Source organism: Elephantulus edwardii, unplaced genomic scaffold (genome assembly GCF_000299155.1).
Source record: "Elephantulus edwardii isolate Elephantulus edwardi_28Jun2011 unplaced genomic scaffold, EleEdw1.0 scaffold00161, whole genome shotgun sequence".
Lineage (NCBI taxonomy): Eukaryota > Metazoa > Chordata > Mammalia > Macroscelidea > Macroscelididae > Elephantulus > Elephantulus edwardii.
The window spans coordinates 2,619,490-2,641,630 of record NW_006399911.1 but is presented as its reverse complement, the minus strand read 5'-3'; the positions used below and the strand labels follow the sequence as shown (position 1 = coordinate 2,641,630).

Here is a 22,141-nt window from a genome sequence, read left to right as displayed (position 1 = left end):
GAGGGACAGTGCAGGAGGGAAAGACCCTCTATGAGGTGGATTGATTCAGTGACTGGGATAATTGGGATGGGTGTGTCAGAGACAGTGCAATTGGCACAGGACAGAGCAGAGTTTAGGGCTGTTGTACAAAGGATCGCTATGAGTCGCAAGCGACTGGAGGGCACATAACAACAACAACAACAACCACCAGTCAGTCCCCCAGCCCCAGCGCTCTCTGCTTCCCTTAAGATGGAGACAGGTAAAGGAAGGCGTGAATTAATAGCAACCTGCCTCTCCCTGCATCTATCAAGGCAGGCCCCAGCAAAGCAGGTGAGGCACTCACCCAGCAGTCCCACAGAGGTCATGAACTCAAGGAGTGGAGGGCAGGGTCATAAGGAGTGGCTCAATGGAGAGCTGGCCTCCCCATATTCCAAGGGCAGCAGGAACACAGTCGCCAGCACTCATCGGAACACAGCACCCGGCTAGCTCTCATGTGGTGCCAGCCCATGCCTGGCATCCCATAGGGCCCAGGAGCCACTACCTGCAGGCCCAAGCTCAGGTCCCTATCTCCCCTGTCTCTGGGAACCCAGCTTTCCCCAAGCTCCAGGGGGAGCCCCCTTTTGCTACAGTCAGGGCAAGAATTAAGCTCTGGTGGTCTAAGGAGTTGTGTTGCCAATGCAAAGGCAAGTGGTTCAAATCCACCAACTGCTCCAAGGGGAAAAGATGGGCAATCTCTTTGCCTGTGATTTACAGCCTCTGAAAACCCATCCCAACTTAACAACAACAATGGGGGCAGGCTTTATCGCTCACTGGGAGGGAAGGAGCCTGCAGGTGCCAGCTGAGTGTTCTAAGTGTCCTAAGGTCACAATCTTAGTGTCCTTACCTGCCAAATAGGTAAAAATCCTGATTTCTGAATATACATACACAGAAAAGTACACACAATGCTCATGGAGCCTATGTCATGAGCTTGCTACATCCGAAATTGTTGTTGCTGTTGTTAGATACTGACCCATAGCTGACCCTCCTGCGAGTTTTCAGAGGCAGTAAATTGCACAGGAGATTGCTCATCTTTCTCTCATGCAGCAGCAGGTGGATTTGAACCATGTGCCTTTGGGTTAGCAGCACAACACGTGGAGTATCAGGCCCAAATTATGAACAAGATAGGCCTAGCCCCTGCCTGCATTCAGCCAAGTCCCAAATTGTAAGCAAGATGAAGACAGAGACTGATAGGACAGATAAGGAACCAAGGGGCAAGAAGCTAGCACACCCCAACCACCAGAAGCCATGATGTGGGCCTGGAGTCAGTCCATCCACCTCTCTGAGGCACAGACTCCCTGCTCTGGATGCCAGATGCAAGGGCAGATGGGCCCTGTGGGGAAGGTGACCTGAGGCAGGCCACTGTCCTTGCCCTGGCTCCCTCCCTGCCTCATTCCCGGAACAGGGCTGCACCTGGGACACCCAAAGTCACACTGAGGGCAGAAGCCTGGGGCTCCTGCTGGCCGCCCGCCCCCAGGAAGTGAGAATGTCTCCGGCATGGGGCTGTGTACTATCAGGCTATATTTAGCCTGGTGGCGGCGACAGTAAGATGCAGTGAGAGACACTCCTGGCGAGGGGCCACTGTGTCGCTAACACCACCCTTATGAGCACTCAGGGGCCAAAAAAGAGGCAGGGAGTTTGAGGGCCTAAGGATAGGCAGAGGGAGCTTGAAACTAGCCAGTGCATGAGCACGTACGTGTATGCATGTGTGCGTGTGCATGCATGAACGAGGAGTACGCACATGTGCATGCGGAAAGCTGCATGTATGAGGGTGTGCATATCTACACACTGGACTTTTTACACTTTTATGTGTTCTTGTGCTCATGGTATGAAAGCGAACATGAGCCTCTGCTCTTGACTACAGAAGGTGAAAACTGCCGTGATCGCTGCACAGCAGACAGCGAGGAGAGCCACAGTCAAGACCCCAACTAGCAAAGAAAGAGTGTGGACAGACAGACAGACTCCTCTGCCAGCCTTTCCAGCCTGAGACGTTGTCCGTGCTGCAAAGTTGCAGATTGTCTGTACGTTCATGGCCAAAGCTGCCTTCTGTCCATCCAGATCTTTCCTTCAAGCCCACTTCACGTGGTGAACCCCATCACCTTTTACCTGCTCTATCCCAGCAGCCTTCAAGAGGAGCTCTGCTTGGAAAAGCTCTGGGAACCAGCCTGGACCAGCCTGCTGGGGGTTTCATGCCTCTATCTCCCAGTGCCACAATCTGTGAACAGAGTCATCACCCCTCCTCCTTCCAAAATCACTAGGAGAGGGACACAAGGGCATGTCTGCACACAACGAGCAGCTCTCCAGGGCCTGAGCCTCGTTCTCTCCTGCCTCCCACTTCCTGGAGTCTGTGCCTCCGCAGGCTCTCCAAAAGCCCCAGCTCCCCAACACATTAGCAGACTTGGCAGCCTGCCCTCCCCACTACTGCTTCTCATCTCTGAGTGCACAGGCTTGCTGAGTCCGAGCCAAGGGCAGGGGCTCAAGTCTCAGCTCCCACCTGTCCTTCCAGATCCTGCCAACCCTCTCTCTACTCACAGCGGTTTCTTTCTTTGAGAATATCTCTACAGCGGTATTCCAGATGTAAAAGGTAATAGATACAGTTTTAAGAGTAAGCTTTCTTTCTGTATCCAGGAGTCAGAACCCTGAGGTAAGGTGAGAAGGTCTCACACATGTGGGTTCTTGCCAAACAACTAAATATAAGCTGAGAGGAAACCATGATCATAGGAGGTGTGGACCTCTCCCCACCCTCTACCTTCCCTCTCAGAGTCAGAGGCACCACCTTTAAGACAGAACATGTCCACTTCAAACACCTGACTCTCTCTACCTTGACTAGACAACAGGCAGTTCTCATAATAACTGAACTGTCTTTTCCTAATAAAATGTTAAATCTAATGAGCAGCTAACCATGGAGCACAGAAGTTGGCCACCAAGGAATACTGAGTATTCCATTGGAGAAGAAAACTAAGTAAGACACTATCAAGGCCCTCTTCACCATGACTTGCACTCTTCCTACACACACACACACACACACACACACACACACACACCCCATCCAGGGGCAGTGAAGACACACAGGAACACCTACTGCCCGCTAGGCGAGACCAAAGGTTCCACCTGCTCTCTAGTACTCCATGAACTTGTAGAACTGTGCCCCCATCTTGGCTTCCAGCAAATCCTAGGAAAAGTTAGGGAAGGTTTTGATAAAGCTCTGTCTCAATTGCAGCTCTTGCATCTAACAAGTGGCCCGACACCTTCTGATCATTAACCCAAGTCATAATCTTTCCCTTGCTCACCTCAAAGAACACTGTGAACTACCAATAAAAAAGTTTTAAATATATATATACACACACACACACACACACACACGCTGAAAGCCCTCAAAAAGCCTCGATGAGGGGGGGGCTCTGGTGGCCTAGTGGCAAGAAGCTGTACTGCAATCCCAGAGGCGCACAGTCTGAATCCACCAGATGCTCTGCCGGGCAACGAGGGACAATCTCCTGTACCAGTCAGATCTGATTTGATGGTACACACAAATAATAAAATAAAAATTTTTTTAAAAAGCCTCGATGAAACATCTGATCACCAAAACATGTAATACCTCAAATATAAACAAAGAAAACTGACATTGTTTGTAGATGATAGGATTATTTCCCTAAAAAACCATCAAAACGAATTTAGCTAAACCATGAATAAGAGCATTCAACAAGGATGCTAGATAAAAGACCACCCCACAGAAACACACAGTCATTCCCACCACTTGGTATATATCCTAAAGAAATGAGAGCCAAAATACAAGATGTATGTGATAAAAGCTTACCTATGATCATTCAAGCAACATTGTGATAGATGGAGAACAGATTAAAGTTATCAATGATTTCCTTTTGCTTGGATCCACAATCAACATCCAAGTTAACAGCAGTCAAGAAATCAAAAGTCCTATTGCACTGGAAAAATCTGTGGTCAAGGACCTCTTCAAGGTGCTACAGAGCAACAATGTCAGCTTTAAGACTAAGGTGCGCATGACCCAAGCCATGGTCTTCAATTACTTTCTATGCATCCGAAAGTTGGACAATGAACTAGGACAACAGAAGAATTAATGCCCTTGAATTGTGGGGTTGGAGAATAGTATACCCCCAGACTGTCAAAAGAAAAAAGAAGTCTATGTCCAAAGAAGTACAACCAGGGTGCTCCTTGGAGGCAAGGATAGTGAAACGTCATCTCACACACTTTGGGTATGTTGTCAAGAGGAGACAATCCTTGGAAGAAGAAATCATACTGGGCCAAAAAAGAGAGAGAAACTCTCAGTGAGTTGGATTAACACAGTGACTGTAACAATGGGCTCAAGCATATCAGCTATGGTGAGAATGATGCCGTAGGGCAGGGTTCAGATCCTTCATTCACAGGATTGTCATGAGTCAGAGGAAACTTGATGGCACCTAACAACAATAATAATGTGTTCATTCACAAGAGATGAAAACTAAGTTGTCTATCCACAAATAAATGGATAAATAAGCTAAGTATCGACCCACAGTGTAACACTAGGCAGTATTAAAGAACAACGAAAAAATCTGTGAAACACCAGGCGGTGTGGATGAACCTGGAGGACATTATGCTGAATGAAGTAAGTCAATCATGAAAGGACAAACAGTATATGCGTCCACTAACATAAAAAATGGAGGAAAGATTTTAGTACAGATGAACATTCTCTGATAGTTATCAGCTGTGATGATTAAGGTTGTATGTCAATTTGGCTGCCTGTCACACTGGGAAAATCTGCTGTCAGAGACCTCTCCAGAGTACTGAGGGGCAATAAGTTCAGCAGACAGACTAAGGTACGCCCGGTTCAGGCTATAGTCTTCACAGTTACTTGCTATTCATCAGAGAGATGGACAATGACTAAGGATAACAGAAGAAGAATTAATGTTTTTGAGTTGTAGTGCTGGAGAATATTGAACATACCAGGAGAACAAACTTTTGGAGAGGGTGAAACCACGTTGCTCCTTGGAGGCAAGGATTCTGCAGCTCTGTCTTTCATACTTTAGGCACATGGCCAGAAGAGACCAGTCCTTGGAGAAGGACATCATGATTGGGAGAGTTGGAGGGACGGCACAGGAGAAGATCCTGGATGAGATGGATTGACACAGTAACTAGGGTAATGGGGATAGGTGTGTCAGAATCCGTGAGACTGTCACAGGACAAGGCACAGTTCAGAGCTGTTGTACATAGTCACAGGTGACTCGAGAGCACATAACAGCAGCATGATTCACTGCTTTGACAGCTGTGATGTGATTATTCCTTTTATGAAATTTGATGTCATAATAATCATTCCTTTGTTGGGATTTGCTATTAGTAGCTAATCAGTTGAGGGAGAGTTTCATTAAGGACGGTGGCCTGCACTGATTATACAAGGAAGTCTGGTGGAGCTGGCTTATTTTTTGCTCCACATCTCTTTGGTTCCTTGGACTAATTGCTAAACTCATCTGTCAACTCTGGATTCATCAGCCTCTAAAACTACCTGCCCCGACCTGAGACTTGACAGCCTCTAGACATGCATGGGTCATCCCCTTCAGGTAGTCATACATCATGAATACATATATATGAAGACTAGATAGCCAGGCAGATAGCCAGCTCTGGTGACACAGTGGTAAGAAGCTGTGCTGTAATCTCAAAGGTATGCAGTTCAAATCTACCAGCTGCTGGGCAATCTCCTTTCATGTTATTCACTGCGTCTAAACATCCACTGGAGGGTCAGTTATGAGTCAGTTATAACTTGACAGCACACAATAACAACAGAGAGAGTCAGTTTTAAGTCTAAGGTGTACCTGATCCAAGCTATAGTATTTTCAATCCTTTCCCATGCATGCATCTGAAAATTGGACAATGAACTATGATGACAGAAGAACCGATGCCTCTGAAGACGACAGAATATCCCATGGACTTCCTTCCAAAAGAACAACAAACAATTTTGTCTTGGAGGAAGTGTAATCAGGATGCTTCTTAGAAGCAAGGATGGTAGAACTTCATCTCACATACAACATGCTCAAAAGTACATTATCAGGAAAGGCCTGACAGTATGCTGGGAAAAGTGGAGGGTCAGTGAAAGAGAGGAGGACACTCGGCAAGATGGATTGACATGGTGACTAACAATGGGCTCAAGAATATCAGAGACAGTGAGGATGGCACAGGATAGGGCTGGGTTCAGGTATGTTACTCATTAGGGTTCAGGTATGTTATTCATTAAGTTAATTCAATGACAACTAACAACAACATATATAGTGGACATAAATATGTGATGAATACATACATACACACATTTATATTCAGGGATGAGAGGGGAGAGGTAGAAAAGTCACTAAATAATATGAAACACATGTTGAGTGAAGAAAAAGGCAATATATAAAAATGGGATGATCAGCACAGTATAACTAAAGACAAGGAAGGGACAAAGAGGCAACCAGAGTATATACAACAAAAGTAAATATGATCACACGGACAATCCTGAATTAGCAGTAATAACTGACATTCATCTACCAGGCAATGGATACATAGGCAGATAGGTAAAGTCAAACAGGTATTCAAACAAGAGTAAAGCAACAACTATAGAGGTTTACCTGGTAATATTTCTACATACTTCTTTTGAAAAGAAAGATAAGCAATGTCTTCCCATATGATTTATAGCCTCTGAAAACCCTGAAGACTCTGCTAAATACTGATTCCAACTGAATGGTAATGAGTTAAACTGAATAAGCGCATTAATGTATATAGTCAAGCAAACAGGTACAAAGTTATGAAAACTTCTTAGTTGTAACCGTAATACCTTGAGGGCCTGCAAGTTCAGGACCAAAGTTAGAGAGGACGTGGAGGCCAACTGGGAGAGCCCAAAATCAAGATAAGGGAGGTAGATTGAAGCCAGTTGTCTAGGGTATTTAGCCTTTATTCTCCCAGAATATAGCTTTTTTTTTTTTATTCTATAGCCTACTTTAGTGAGTTGTAACTGAGATATTAAAGCTTATAAACAGCCATGTAAGGTGCAAAAATTAAGGTCTCTCTTTGTCCAAAGAAAATCAAAGACTAGTAGTCCCAAGACATGAATTTAAGTCTTCATAGCCCTGAGACAGGAAAAACTAGATAGTACCCACCTACCACCCCTGATCACTCTGAAAGGGATCACAATAAAAGGCCCTAGACAGAATGAGATGGAAAATGTGGAAAAAAACTCAAAATCACACCCACAGAGATACCAGGCTTCACAAAGAGATCAGGCTTAAGAAACTGTAGAACCTGCAAGACTATGGCTTTTAGTCACCCGTCAAGCCTGAAATAGAAATCATCTCCATGATTCTATTTTCAGCCAAACAATGTACTATAAAGCCAGACTATAATAAGGAAGTTCTGGTGACCTGGAGATAAGGAATTGTACTGCCAACTCAAAGACATGAGCTACTCCTCAGGAGAAAGATAGGCAATCTCCTCTTGTGTGATTTATAACCTCTGAAAACCCGCTGGAGGGTCAACTATGAGTTAGTTTTGACTCAGTGGTACATAACAATGTAATAAAAATGAAATTAACAATAATATCAGGGAGGTAAGCACTTCCTAGGGAGTTCTTGTGGTCTAGTGATAAGAAGCTGTGCTGCAATCCCGAAGGCACACAGTTTAAACTCACCAGCTGTTCTATGAGAGAAGGATGGGCAATCTCTTCCTGTGTGATTGATTAAATGACTCTGAAAACCCACTGAAGGGTCAGCTATGGGTCAGCTCTGATTCAACAGCACACTCAAGAAGCACTTCTTAAATGATATGAGATTATAAGAGCATTATTTGTACTGAAATACAGCTCAGAGGATAAGAAGGGATAAGGAAGGAGAAATGGAAACAAGAAACACACAGAGGAAGTGGGAAGAGTTCTGCGGCACAGGGATAAGGGCAATTTAACAAAATAAAATTGTGTGTGAATTACTGAATAAAAATAATTTGCTCTATAAACTTCCACTTATATCACATAAGCAAGTAGAAAGTAGTTCAAAATAAAATATTATTCACAATAGGAACAAAAGCTATAAAGTATCCTGGCATTAACCAAGAAAATTACATCTTCAAGGAAAACTCATCAAAAACCTGTGTTACACAGATGACACAACCTTGCTTGCAGAAACTGAGTTGGACTTGAAGCATTTGCTACAGATGGTCAAAGACTATAGTCTTCAATATGAATTGAAGCTCAAGATCAAAAACAGAGATTCTCACCACAGGGCTAATTGACAGCATCATGATAGATGGAGAAGAGATTGAGTTTGTTAACAATTTCAGCTTGCTTGGCTTCACAACCAGCTCTTGGAACAAGCAGTCAGGAAATCAAAAGATGAACTGCATTAGGGAAATCTGCTGTCAGAGATCTCTCAAAGCGCTAAAGAGCAAAAATGTTGGTCTAGAGACTAAGGTGCACCTGATTCAGGTCATGGTCTTCACAATTACTTTCTAGGCATCAGGACTAAGGATGACAGAAGAAGAATCAATGCCTTTGAGTTGTGGTGCTAGAGAAGAATATTGAACATACCACGGACAACCAGGAGAACAAACAGGAGAAGGTGAAACCAGGCTGCTCCTTGGAGGCAAGGATTGTGAAGCTCCATCTCACACACTTTGGACACATGGCCAGGAGGGACCAGTCTCTGGAGAAGGATATCATGCATGGAAGAGTGGAGGGACAGTAAAGGAAAGGAAAACCCAGGATGAGATGGATTGACATAGTATGTGGGGTAATGGAGAGAGGTGTGTCGGAGACAGTGGCTCTGGTTCAGGACAGTGTAAAGTTTAGTACTATTGTACATAGGGTTGCTATGAGTTTCAGACAACTCGATGGCACATAAGAACAACAACAACATTGGAGGAGGTAACCTTTACACTAATAAATGACACAGAAATTGATAAATGAAAAGACAGGTTAGGCTCTGTGGTGAGGCAAGCTGATATTATTAAGTGGTTCATTCTCTCTTGAATTAATCTGTACATTCAATCTAATCTCAATCAAAATTCTAGCAAGATTTTTCTTTCTAGGAGCTTGAAAAGCTTCTAAGGTTCACAAAGAAGAGCAAAGGTTCATGAATAGCTATGTCAGCTTTAAAAAAGAAAAAAGAGGAAGAGCTGCCCTACCAGGTACTAAGACATACAAATCCATAGAATTTATAAAAATGTGGATCTGATCTAAGAACAGACAAAGATATACTTGGAACAACATAAGAAAGAGCTCAAAAAGAGACCCATGGATATATAAGAAATTAATCTATGATAAAGGTGGCACCACAAATCAATGGAAAAGAACAGACTGTTTACTAGACAGTGTTGGGAAAATTGGCTCACTACATGGAAAAAAATAACACTTGATCCCTACTTGACACCACACAGAAATATAGGCTCAAGGTGGATTAAAGGCCCAACTGAAAAAAAGTAAAACAATTAACAGAAGGAAATGTAGACCTTTGTGGTCTTGGAATAGTAAAAATCTCTTGAACAAAACTTCAAAAACTCCTGGAGGTGTGCGGTTCAAATCCACCAGATGCTCTGCTGGAGAAGGAGGAACAATCTCCTCCTGTATCAGTCAGATTTGATTTGAAGGTACACATACACAAACAAAACAAAAAAATTAAAAAAAAAACACTTTCAAAAGCACAAGCAAAGAAAAAAAAAGTGAATGTTTTTGTACTAAATTAAGTCTTTTTGTCCAGTATAGTAAATGACTGAATAGAAAAGGATTGTCTGCAGTATTTCAATTCCACCAGGAACTTTCTATGGACTACATATTGAATATATAAGGTCTGCTACTGTTACGTCAATTTATACTCATGCAACCCTCTCTTAGGTTTCTGAGGCTGCAATTCTTTATGAAAAGAGAATGTCCTTTTCTTCAAGGATTGGCTGGTGGATATGATCTGCCAGTCTTATCACTAATAGCTCAGCACCTAATATGCTGTCTCACCAGGGATCCTTATTAAATATACAGCAATATTCATTTGTATTTCTTGGATCCATAATCAATGTCCATGGAGAACCCATCAAGAAATCAGTATGTATTTCATTGGGTAAATCTACTAAAAAGAACTTCTTTAAGGTGCTGAGGAGTGAGGAGGATGCCACTTTGAGGACTAAGGTGCACCTGACCGAAGACATGGTATTTTCAATTGCCTCATATGCACATGAAAGTTGGACAACAAATAAAGGAGACTGAAGATGAATTGAGGACTTTGAATTGTGCTGCTGGTGAAGAATACTGAATATACCATGGATTGCCAAAAGAACAAATAAACCCGTCTTAGAAGTAATGCCAGACCAGACTTCTACTTAGCAGCAAGTACAGTAAGACTTCACCTTCTATACTCTGGACATGTTATCAAAAGTGGTCAGTGTTTGGAAGAAGACATCATGCTTGGAAAATATGGAGAGTCATTAAAGGAAAGGAAGACCCTCAATGAAATGCATTGACATGGTGACTGCAGCAACGGGGCCAAGCACAGCAGACTGTGCAGGACTGAGCAGAGTTTCTTTCTATTGTGCGTATAGTTGCTATGATCTGGAGCTGACTTGCCAGCACCTCATGACAACATCAGTCCAAGAGATACTCACATGACCAGAAATTTTTAAAAGGTAAATTAAAACAACAAGACATCATTTTCTTCTACTAGGTTGGCAAAATTTAGAAAAGAAGAAAATGCTAAGCGTGACACAGGAATTTTATGCTTTGTTTAAAGGATGCAGACAGGGGCAATCAATTAGAGAATCACAGAAAAATTATCTAAACTGTAGATCAGGGACAGGCCCAAAGGCAGGGAGGGGCAGCCCAGACACAAGTACCACAAGAGGGCTAATGTTGCTGGAGTTGTTGTTGTTAGGTGCCACGGAGTCTACTACAGCTCATTGTGACCTCTGAGCCCTGCCCTATCATGTGTCATTCTCATCATCTCTGATCCACTTGATTCCATTGCTACAGTCACCATGTCAAACCATCTCACTGAGGGTCTTCCTCTCTTTCATAGTACTTAAGTGTCCAGTAGATACAATGATTCCCCAGACATCACCCCTGTAATCCCTCAACCTGTCCTCTAAAGACCACCTCACACAAGTTCAAAAGGAAAACTGTGTGGGGAGTTGAAGACAATCCGGAGGTCTCTCCTAGGAGGGTGGGTAGGTAAAACGGGATGGGTGCACCTCATGGAATATGAAGATATAGGATAAATGGCATATAGCAGCCAGACTGGATTTAAAGGCATAGTTTTGAAAAGGGGAGGGTACTTCTGTTGAATAAAAGTAAGCACCAGGACACAATCTGTAGCACAAAATCATTTATATAAATGATATATGCATCTAAATATATATATATAAACATTCTGGAACAGCATAGATGAACAAAGATTCAAACTAAGTACATCTGAATGGCTGCCTATGGAAAGATTGATGGGGTTGAGTAGTAAGATAAAATAAAAATGAAAGAGAAAGACAAAACAGCACAAATGTAATGACCTTAATTATTTGAGAGAGCGGCTAGAGCATGATCCAGCAGAGGCTTCTAGCGGAAGGGGAGAAGCCAGCAGAGATTACAACCCAGGCAGGGTGAGCTGTACCACAAGGACCAGGGATATGGAGGTTCTAAGGTGGACTTAGTCAAATATAAAACTCAAACTCTGTTGTTGAGCTGGAACCAATTCATAGGTTTTCAGAGGCTGTAAACTGCACACAAATTGATCATCCATTTGTCTCCTTTGGAGCAGCTGGTGGATGTGAACCATCTGCCTTTGGGTTGGCAGCACAACTCCTTAAACATTAGGCTACCAGAGCACCCATATATGCCAGGAGTGAACTCATTTCCCAGGGCGGCAATAGTTCTGGCCGGCACCTCAAGCCACACGGTGACACCCTGCTTCACAACAAGCATAAATGAGCCCTGGGTCTTACCAGGCCTTTAATATGGTTTCAAAAGCCTTCTGTATCTATCGCCTTATTTTAAGAACTTCCCCTCAGCAGCACCTGGAAGGTGTTACTATCTGACTTAGCAGATGAGGAATTGAAGCTCTCAGAGAATTCTGACTATGGTCAGTAGAAATACCAGAGTTAGTACAGTTTTCTTGATGTTCCAAGCCTCTCATCCCTGAAAGGACCCTCTTGGGCAAGATGCCCTGTAAAGCATAAGCTGTGTGCCAGGCAGGGCTCTGAAGGTGAAACAGGAAAACTGGATGCATGTTTCTTCCCTAAGAAAAGTGAGGTAAGCACTGGGCAAACTTCCTCAACCTTCTAAAGTAAAGGCTTCCTTCTGTCACATAATGAGAAGGAATCCTGTCTCTCAGAGGCCTGAGGCCCACCTGCCATAACACATGTGCCCCGACTTTCCAACTATAAAGTGCAGCTACAATAAGCGTGCCTGTGTGTGCTGCACAGCTGTCACCCCACTCTACCATGGCTCTACCCCTCTCTGTCAGCTCTTCATGGTACTGCTCCATTCAGTTCCTTTCAGCCCCCCTAAGTGTGCACCCATCTGAGCCGAGCGCCTTCCCCACATACCCTGAGAGTGCCGGGCACACTTTCTGCTCAGGGTCACCTCAGCCCTCTCCCTGGTCCAACTTCCTCTGGCTCTGACAGCCTCTTCATCCTCTACAACCCCTCCTGGCCCTGACATCCTATTATTCTCAAGCTTTTCTTAGAGGAGAAACTGAAGCCCAGAAATAGGAAATGATTGGCCTCAAGTTACACAACAATTTTGTAACTGAACCAGAAATGGATCTCAAGTCACCTGGCTTCCCCACGACAACACACTGTCACTCCTCACGCCTCACTCACAGTGCACAGAACACACAGAGACAATGAGAAACGAAGCACAAGGGTCACATTCTGCCTTCCTGCATCTCACGTGCCAACTTCCCCTAGAAATGACAGCACTGGGGAGGTGGGTGCCAAACAAGAAAACATCACCTGGCCCTAAGAGGGTTCCAGTCCAGCAGACAAGAGACTAAAAAGTGGAGAGGTTCTTTGCAGGCCAATCACAGCTAATCGCATAAGAAGATCTCTCTGGAGCCCCAAACTAAAGACAAGGGGTCCTCTGGGGCGGCAATGGCTCCCGAAGCCTCTCTCAACCACACCACTGGTTCCAGGTGTGCCTCCCACCAATTCTTGTGGCTCCAATTCCATGTCCCTTCTCGTCAGGTCAGTGAGTGGAAGATCTATTAAACCCCTTTCATTAAAGGATTAACTGTTCTCCATGTTTCTGTATATGGTGGAGGGATAGGATGAGAAAGAATTTGTGTGTAAAAGAGAAAGAAAAATTCTCAGCTCAAGTGGCAGTTCTCTGTTGGTGGCATTTCAAGCACCATAGGGTGTGTGTTCAAGTGGAAGGGCTTTCTTTGAACCTCCTGAGTCACATCCCACAGGAAGCCACCTCTGGGCTGCACTGAGGCTGGTCACACCCCCTCTCACACCCCTAGGCTAGCCCTTCTATTGTCCCAGCACCCCACTCTCCAGAGCCCAAGATCACTGTCAGATTGTGTGTATCCCAGACAGCTCTGTGCAAATATTTACATAGCGCCTCTCCAGGCTGCGGAAGACAGGACAATGAGGAGCCGCCCTCCCTCCGACACTCTCCAGACCCTAGCCCTAGCGTAGGCAGATGAGGTGGATGGCACCCCTAAATGCATCACGATTTCTCACCCCTGGAGGGGCCCAGACAGAGCGCCACAGTAAACCTGGGCAATCCTGGAGCCCAGGGCGGCCGCAGGGGAGGAGTTACAGCCAGGCAGTGCTGACTGAGAAGAGATCTCTGAAGAGCTCTAGCCAGAGGGGAACTCCACATCACCTCATAGCTCTGAGCTGCACAGCGTCCTAGCCAGGGAAACAGGCTGTCTCAGTCTGAAGTGAAGGAAGTCCCCCCTGAAGGGAGGCAGTTCCACATCAAGAAAACACTACATCAGTGGGCACCAGCCTCTCCCTGACCTGCCTTCCCAGCCTCAGAACACTCAGAGCTCCTCAGAAAAGCTTCCTTTATCACCTAACCCAGGCTGATAGGGCTTTGGGGCCTGAGGAGTAGGGAGCGGAGAAGACAAGGAGGTGGTCAGCAAGCAAGGAAGTAGGCTGTCAGAGCAAGAAGACAGAGACAGAAGACCATGGGAGAGTGTCTAGGAGAGAGGCCCAGGAGAAATGGCCTCGGTGTGGAGGGTCACAGCCAGCCACCACTGGGGCAAGGCATGTCGCCACTTCTCTCTGCACCTGGGAGGCGAGGGTCAGAGATAGCACAGGGCTCTGACCTTAGACAGGACATGGGATAGAGCAACTGCTGGGTCCTTACCCCTTCCCCCACCTCGGCAGCTTCAAATGCTACACTGAGGCCCCTCTGACCCTGTTGCTATGGCAACTGGCCTGCAGCTGGAGTGCAAGAGCTTCAGATTTTCCTCCAGAGATACCCCCATCTCCACCCACGCACAGGCTCCCAGGGACACGGAGGCCAGGCCAGGACAGTCAGAGGTCTAGGGAGACAGATAAGCTTGGAGATAGAGGCCCAGAGGGATGGAGAGGTACCCAGGGAGAGGGAGAGAAGTGTGGAGGAAAGGAAGAGATTGATGCAGGAAGAAGGAAATAAAGGCCAGGGGATGGGGCCTTAGCTAGGTAGAAGCAACTTCAGCGACAAAGGCAGACAAAAGGCCAGAGGGTGGGCACAAGCAAACAGGGCCCCAGCCAAGAGGTGAGCATAGTGACATAAGCAGAGAGTAGAAGGGATAGCAAGGGAGCTCAGAGGCTGAGGGGGAGGGAGACTGATGCGCAAATAGGGCATTGTAACCAGCCAGCACCTGCTGTTGAGGCTTTGCCCCACACCCCACCCAACCCAAAGCCACAAGGGCAGCCAAAGAAGTGATACTGCCCTAGCCTGTCACTGATGGGCTCTGCTCCCAACTCCATCTCGCTTTGCTTAGCCTTAAAGGACAGCTGCATAGACCAGTGAGCAGCATCCCAGTCACTGGCAGCCTGGGTCTCTCCCTCAGGCCCACCCCCACCTCCCAGAAGTCCCAGCAACTGAATAATGGGCCTGTCTGGCTGCAGGCCCTGATACTGCACAGAGCAAGGCTAGAGGCATCGACACAGCACAGCTGTCTGCGGTGGCGCCTGCCAGCAAAAGGCCTGCCTCCTCCCCAGCCACTCCCACCACTCTGGGACAGGAGCCCAGGGACCCACTCCCCTCTGGCTGCCCCAAGCAGAGACGTGGTGAAAGGCACAGACAGAAGCAGGAGTGGCATCGGCTTTCCTCAACCCTGCCTTCCTCTGGAGCCTGGGGCACAGGGGAGTATATGCAACCACAAACACACACGCTGGCCACAAGTCAGTCACTTTGATTTGCACAAGGGAGAAGGAGATTCAGAGGAAGTCTGTCTCCATTCCGGGACTGAAGTATCAAGACTCACTTTGGGCCAAGGTTACTCAGGCTGTTGGCTAACAGGCTAGGTACCAGCTAGTGCTGGATTACTTAATAAGCAAGGTAAGTACACATTTACCTGTACTCAGTTACTAGCCTAGTGAACAATTCCACATTTTTTTTCATCACAACAAAGATTCTACTTCGAAGTATGGGTGGCATCGGTCTCTCTCCTACCCCCACAGTGCATTCTACAGAAGAATCAAAGCATCTTTAATCATGTATAATCCCTGACAAGGAGGAAGCACCCAGTGAGCAAAGTAAGTATAGGCTTATTTGTGCTTACTTACTAATCTACAGTGAGCTCTGACAGCCAAGTGGTAAGGAACTGCGCTACCAACCTGAAAGCACATGGTTCAAATCCACCAGCTGCCCTGAAGGAGAAAGAACAGCAATCTCCTTCCATGCGATTTAAAACCTGCTGGAGGGTCTAGCTATGGGTTGGTTCCGACTGGAAGGTACCTAACAACAACTAATCCACAGTGGACAGTTTCATGTGGTTTCCAAGCCACATTTGAATATGAAACTATTCACTACAGAAGCAGCAAGTAAGCACAGGTGAGCCTATGCTTCCTTGCTCACTGGATGCTCTGGCCTGGAAGCAGAGTGGGACAGGCAGAGCTGGCTGACAGAGGCTTTTGTGGGTCACAGCCCCATCTGGACTAATCACACAGAGTAGAAAGAGCCTTGGAATTGGAGGTCAGGTGCTAGTCCCACTCTCTCCAGATTCCCTGGTAACCAGAACTCTAGTTCTCAGTTTCTTCATCTGTAACTTGAGTGGGTTGGATTAAATGATCCTTGAGGTCACCTCAAGCTCCAAGATTTTATCACAGCACTACTGCAGGTGGGGTCCCATGGCCATATGAAGGAGCTGACTGGGACAGAAGGGAGGGCTAGCTACATAGACACACATACATACAAGCACACACAAACACACAAAGCATTCAAGACACTCTCTGAAAAAAGCCTCCCAGCAAAGTTGTGAGGTTCCTGAACATGGCATATTATCCCCTTTTGCAGAAATAGAAACAGGCTCAGGGAAGGTAAGTGGCTCTTTTAGTATTATATAATTTCAAGTTCTAGACCTGAGCCCATGATTCATATACATGTTCCTTTCATTATTCCAGAGTTTTCCCATTTTTAAAGTAAAATTTGAAATATATAATCGATACAAAACTCAAGCTCATTGCTGTTGAGTCAGAACTGACCCCATAGCTGATCCTCCAGCAGGTTTTCAAAGGCAGTAAATCATACAGGAGGAGACTATAGATATACCTAATACACATACACATATAAACAAGTTAGACACACAGATACAGATTATATCTATTTGGGTGTCTTTTTTAACATATGGCAAAGTGGGCTGGATCCTGGCTAGAGAGACATGTGTTCAATCCCCAGCCCTACTACTTTCTAGCTGTGCAGCTTTGGAAAAATTGCTTGTATCCTCTGAGTTTCCATTTCCTCATCTACGTGGACATGAAAAATACCATCTGCTTCCCAGGACTATTGTGAAGGTGACAAAGGACAGTGCCTGCACATTGTGTGACATGACCAGCCAATGTTAGCTATCTCAAAATAGTCAAATAGTGATAAAACCGTATCTACTCTGACTGATAAAGGTTCCAAGGATACGTTGGTAAGAAAACAGAGATCTCTGCCTTCCTGGGAAACCTCTCTTAAGTATGGGCAAATTCTCCTCCCAGGGACCCCAGTGACATCACAGAATGTGCATGCTTGCAGATTCAGGGCCCTATTACCCAATAGTGAACACAGAGGAAAGGTTGCATGGTGCAGGGGCATAGAGAATGGCCTCATCTATAGGTGGGGCAAGAGACAGTCACTGCTCCACAACAGCAGGAACTTTGTTTGTTACTGCTAGATCAGTTTGAAAACTAAAGTGCACCTGATTAGGCACCTGCTCTGCATCTGAAAGCTGACAGTGAATAAGGATGGCAGAAGAATTGATGCGTTTGAACTGTGGCACTGGAGAAGACTGCTAAATATCCCACAGACTGCCAAAAGAACAAACAGATATGTCTTAGAGAAAGTATATCTAGAATGCTCTTTGGAGGCAAAGATGACAAAGCATCATCTCATATACTTTGGGCCTGTTGCCAGGAGAGGCTATTTCTTGGAAAGGGACCTCATGCTTAGAAAGGTGGAGGGTCAGCGAAAGAGAGGAAGACACTCAACGAGATGAATTGGCACCGTGACTACAGCTGTGGGCTCAAATTGTGTCAGAGATGATGAGGACGGCACAGGACAGAACAAGGTTCAGATCTGCTGTTTATAGGGTCGCTATCAGTCATAGTCAACTTGATGGCACCTAACAATAAGGTCTCCAAGAACCTAGTGATGCAGTGAGCTCACATGTTCAGTTAATGCTCACGGAATATGCACTGCTGAGCAACAGGTCTTGGGTCCCAGGGGTGCTACTGCACTGCCCCTCCTGAGCAGGGCCATCCCAAAGGGGCAGGCCCCTCCCAGGGCTCTGTTTATCTGCCCTCCTGAAGCCTAGAGCAGCTGGGCTGGGAGGTGGTGGCTGAGCAGAGACACCTGGCACCAAGGGGTGGGTGTAGGGGGGAGGCCTGGGAGGAGAGGCAAAGCGTTCAACAATGACACAAAAGGAAGAGGTTGAGTGATGGGTCACCCCACCCAGGTGTAATTGAAGTGCAGATGAGAGAGGGAACAGGAGACCAGCAGCAGGTAGCCTGCAGCAGGCCCTGCCCCACCCAATCCTCAGTGACTTATTTCCAGTCACCTGGCAGGAAAACCTGAGGATAGCAACCAATGCCCAACCCTTGGTCTGCATCTTCACTCCATGGGCGCACCTGCCATTCTGGCCTCCTGGAATTATCCAGCTTATCTGACTGAGGAAGACCACATTTATCCAGAGAGGAAGGAACCAGAGGCGCCAAACCCATAGCCAAGTAGCCACATGGTCACTCCGAAAACCATCCTGCCTGAGTGAGGCAATGAGATCCTGGACACCACACGGTGCAGCCCTGTGTCCTGCGCACACCTCCTGCGGGGCACACAGCCCAAGTCTCCCTGCTCCGCCCAAGACCACGCCTGCCAGTTCTGGACGCCAGGTGGAACCCACCAAACTTGCACCGCTTTCGGGCCGCCCCCCTCCAACCCCACCCAGCACCGCCCCTTGGCCCCGCCCCGGCCCTGCCTACCATCCTTCCGGTAGAAGGCAATTTCCACTTTGCGCTCCTCGGCGCCCAGCAAGGCCTGCGCGATCTGCGCGGCGGCGCGGCGCTGCGTGCGCGGCCCGTGCAGGAAGTCACAGGTGCAGGGCCGCTGCATCACCTCAGCCCTCGAGTAGCCACACAGTTCACAGAAGCCGTCGTTGCAGTAGATGACTGCGCAGTTCTCCACCCGAGCGTTGGCGATGATAAACTTGCGGCCTGCGAGGGGTTGAGGGGGGAAAGCGAGTACGTGAGCAGGAGACCCCTACCCCTTCCCTACATTCTGCTGTCACACACAGTTATCCCAGACACCCCGCTCCAGCGGACACAACTGAAAGTGGGGTCCCTAGTTGAGGGCAAGGCCAGCTGTTCCCCGACACAGGTGCCTCTGCAGGGCACAGCCCTTCAAGCGCCCCCTCCACTGCCTGGCCCCTGAGTTGGCTACGTAGCTTCCCCTGGGCAGGCAGCCAGCAGACAGTCGCCCCCTCCGCGCCCGCCCGGGCTGAGGCCAGTTTGGGCGGGTGTCGGCAACGCGCGTGTCAGCAGCCGTGGCAAAGGGATAAACACTGGGCCTGGAGAAGGAGCCTGGGGAGGGCCAGAGATGGCGTCTGGGCGCAGACACAGCCTCAGCTTCAAACAGGCCCCTCTGGCTTCTAATTCTTGAACCCCATAGTTTAAGACCACGGGTGGGGGAGGGCCACTATCATGCCTGGGCTCCCAAGAATCTGTACTTTCCAGGTACTCTTCCTTACCTCCTCCAAGAAGCTGTCTGGGGCTGGAGGAGGAGTGGGTAGGCGGCTAAACAAGATGAGGTTAATTAACATATTAAGTATCCACTCTGTGCTAGTGCCTTATCTCACTTAATACTCTTTAAAATCCATACGGTAGGTATGATATACATAGGGGTTCAAGAGAAATTCAGAAACATGCCCAAGTCTTGCACTTTGTAAATAACATGGCCACATTTGAAACCTCGGGTCTGGCAAAAAAGTGAATGAACAAAGCTGAGTGTCACGGGTAGAAACCCAAGGTCATAGGGAGCATGAAAAGGTCCCTCCAGCGCGGAACATGGACACACCTGCTGCCCAGGGATGGGCCTGAAATGTGACCCCCATGTAAGAAAGCAGGCCCAGAGACAGGGTACTCCCCAAGAATGTGAGGCCTCCTGGGATTTGGGCTTACTGAAGAGAGACACCCAATGGACCAAAGTGAGTTACCCTCTGTTGACACCCCCCCCCAATAAACCAGTGTGAGTTACCCTTGGTTCACCACCACCTGCTTCATATCTGCCTCAAGAGCCAGACTGGCAGCTAAGCAGCAGGCAGGCAGCAGCCCCAGCCTGTGCCCAGGAAGATGCTCCAGGGATAGAAGCTTTTTATACACACAGAAGTTTCCGGCCACTTTGACCTTTAACGCTGGGGCTTTCAGCAGCAGCCAGAACTCTGTCCCCTCACAGTCCCCATGGGCACAGTCCTTAGGCTATAGCTCTGGGCAATTCCAGGGCAATGTCCAGACTACAACAGCAGGAGTTCCCTGGGGCAGGCTGCAGCCAGCAGGATCTGACCTCTCCAGAATTGCTCCCTTCCCCTGGCCTCCAGGAAGATACTGCTGGAAATGGGTCATCTTTAGGTCAGCTCCCCAGACCTTCCAAAATTCACAGTCATCAACCCCAGAATTTAAGCCCCTAGTCACATGAAAAGACACTCTAGCCAAGCTTCTAGATGCACCTCAACCCAAAACAATCCCCAGGGCACCAGTTTTTCTTTGTGGAAGGAAAATTCTCTCTTACCCAAGCCTTACAAGAAAGAGTTTCTAGGAAGGTAAGTCAGCACAACTCCACCCCCTTCACAGAGATCCTGGAATATCAGCACAGAAGAGACCTTAAATATTGCCCCTTGGTTTGTCCACATCTTCACAGATGTGGACACTGAGCTCCAGGGAGGGAAGAGAGTCAAGGTCAGCGGTAGAAGCCAGCTCCTGATCCCCAACCTAGTGTGCTACCCATTGTCTGTACAGCCTCCGTGGAGCTGGTAGAAGGGAAAAAATAAAGCCCCTAGGCCCTACTCTTCCTCAACAGCACCCTTTCCTCCCCTCCCCCTGAGATTCAGACAATGCTGCCTTCAGACTGATCCCCACCTCGCACCCTAGTTACCAGTACATATTGTCCTGTGCTTACAGGGTCAAGTGCAAAGAATGTCACCCTCTCCCAGCTTCCAGGGCCCTTGGCAGTCACACCCGATCCCCACCCCACCCCCTCCTGTGGTCACAGACATGGCACCTTGGATACAGGCACAAGCAAGCAGAGTGAGTGCATATGCCTACACTCAGAACGTGTACACCTAGCCTGGTATACTTTCTAGAAGCCGCCTCTACCAGGTCAACATTAGAAGTGCTGTAGTTCCCATAAGGAGGCTAGGGGACAGTGTCCAGGACAGAAAGACTGACACAGCATAAGGGCACTGGAGCCAGCCTGTGTAACTTGAAAGCCCAGCTTCAGCTTCCCAACACTCACTCACTCCAAGACCCACAATCACTTTGATTTGTCAGAGATATCCCCCTATTGCCCATTCAGGACGAAACTTGTGCATCATAAACCAAGGCCATATATATACTACACACACACACACACACACACACACATTAGGTGTACACACTTAACATGCTACGCTCTCAGGTTTTCATAATACAAACCAGATAGCATATAAAATACACATTGCATGGGTCATGACCATGATCTTATCCTTGCTCTCACACAGCCCTGGCCACATCCAGGCACCCAGAGCTGGGTACACCTGCATAGTAGCATTCCATCTCCCTTCTCCGCAACCTGAAAGTGTCTCTCGCACACACCATCTAAACGGATCCTAGAAGCCTGGAATGAACCTCTCGCCCTTGGCCCCAGCACTAGGCCCCTGGCCCCAGGCCTACAGCCCCCAGAAGCACCAAGCCAAGCTGCAAGCTTTGCCCCCATAGCCTGTAGCCAGCGCCTGCGACCCACCAGCCCTCTTTTGATTTGCCCTAGATGTTGCACACGAGCCCGGGCACGCCCCCCATTCACACTCGGGAAAGCTGGGACCGCCCTCGGGACCCCTTCCCCACCCTGCCCCTCCCCCACTCACTCTGGCCCTCAAACTTGCGGATGATGGTGTCCAGGAAGGTATTCTGCGGCGCGACGTGACCCCTCCGCACCGGCATCCTGAGCCCATGGGCGGGCCGGGCGGGCCCCCACCCACCCCGGCCCGGCCCGGCCCGGCACTAGGCTTCGGGTGTCCCCGCCCGGCCGTGGTACCCGCAACCCACGGCCCAGCTGAGCACCTGAGGGGCCGGGACTGGGCTGAGGGCGCGGGTCCCCGTTCAGCTCCCGGCTCCGGACCGCGGGCCCGGCCTGGAGCCGCCAGAGCTCGGGCCGCTCTGCTTCCCGCACACCTGTCTGCCGGGCCGCGGGGCCCGTTCCTCCGCGTCCCCGCGCCGCGCTCCGCCCGCCCTCCCG

The 22,141-nt window shown here is 47.9% G+C and overlaps 1 protein-coding gene across 1 annotated transcript in view; it reads right to left on the bottom strand.

Moving 5' to 3' along the window:
* KCNH2 (potassium voltage-gated channel, subfamily H (eag-related), member 2) overlaps positions 1 to 22,135 on the bottom strand; it is a 40,407-nt gene extending 18,272 nt beyond the window's left edge. Inside the window, exons 1-2 of the mRNA XM_006895160.1 lie at positions 21,771 to 22,135; positions 18,640 to 18,870 (exon numbers count right to left, since the gene is read on the bottom strand). Coding sequence (XP_006895222.1) covers positions 18,640 to 18,870; positions 21,771 to 21,846 — 307 coding nt within the window. The 5' untranslated portion in view covers positions 21,847 to 22,135. The remainder of the gene's footprint in view (positions 1 to 18,639; positions 18,871 to 21,770) is intronic.
* Between the last annotated feature and the right edge of the window lie 6 nt (positions 22,136 to 22,141).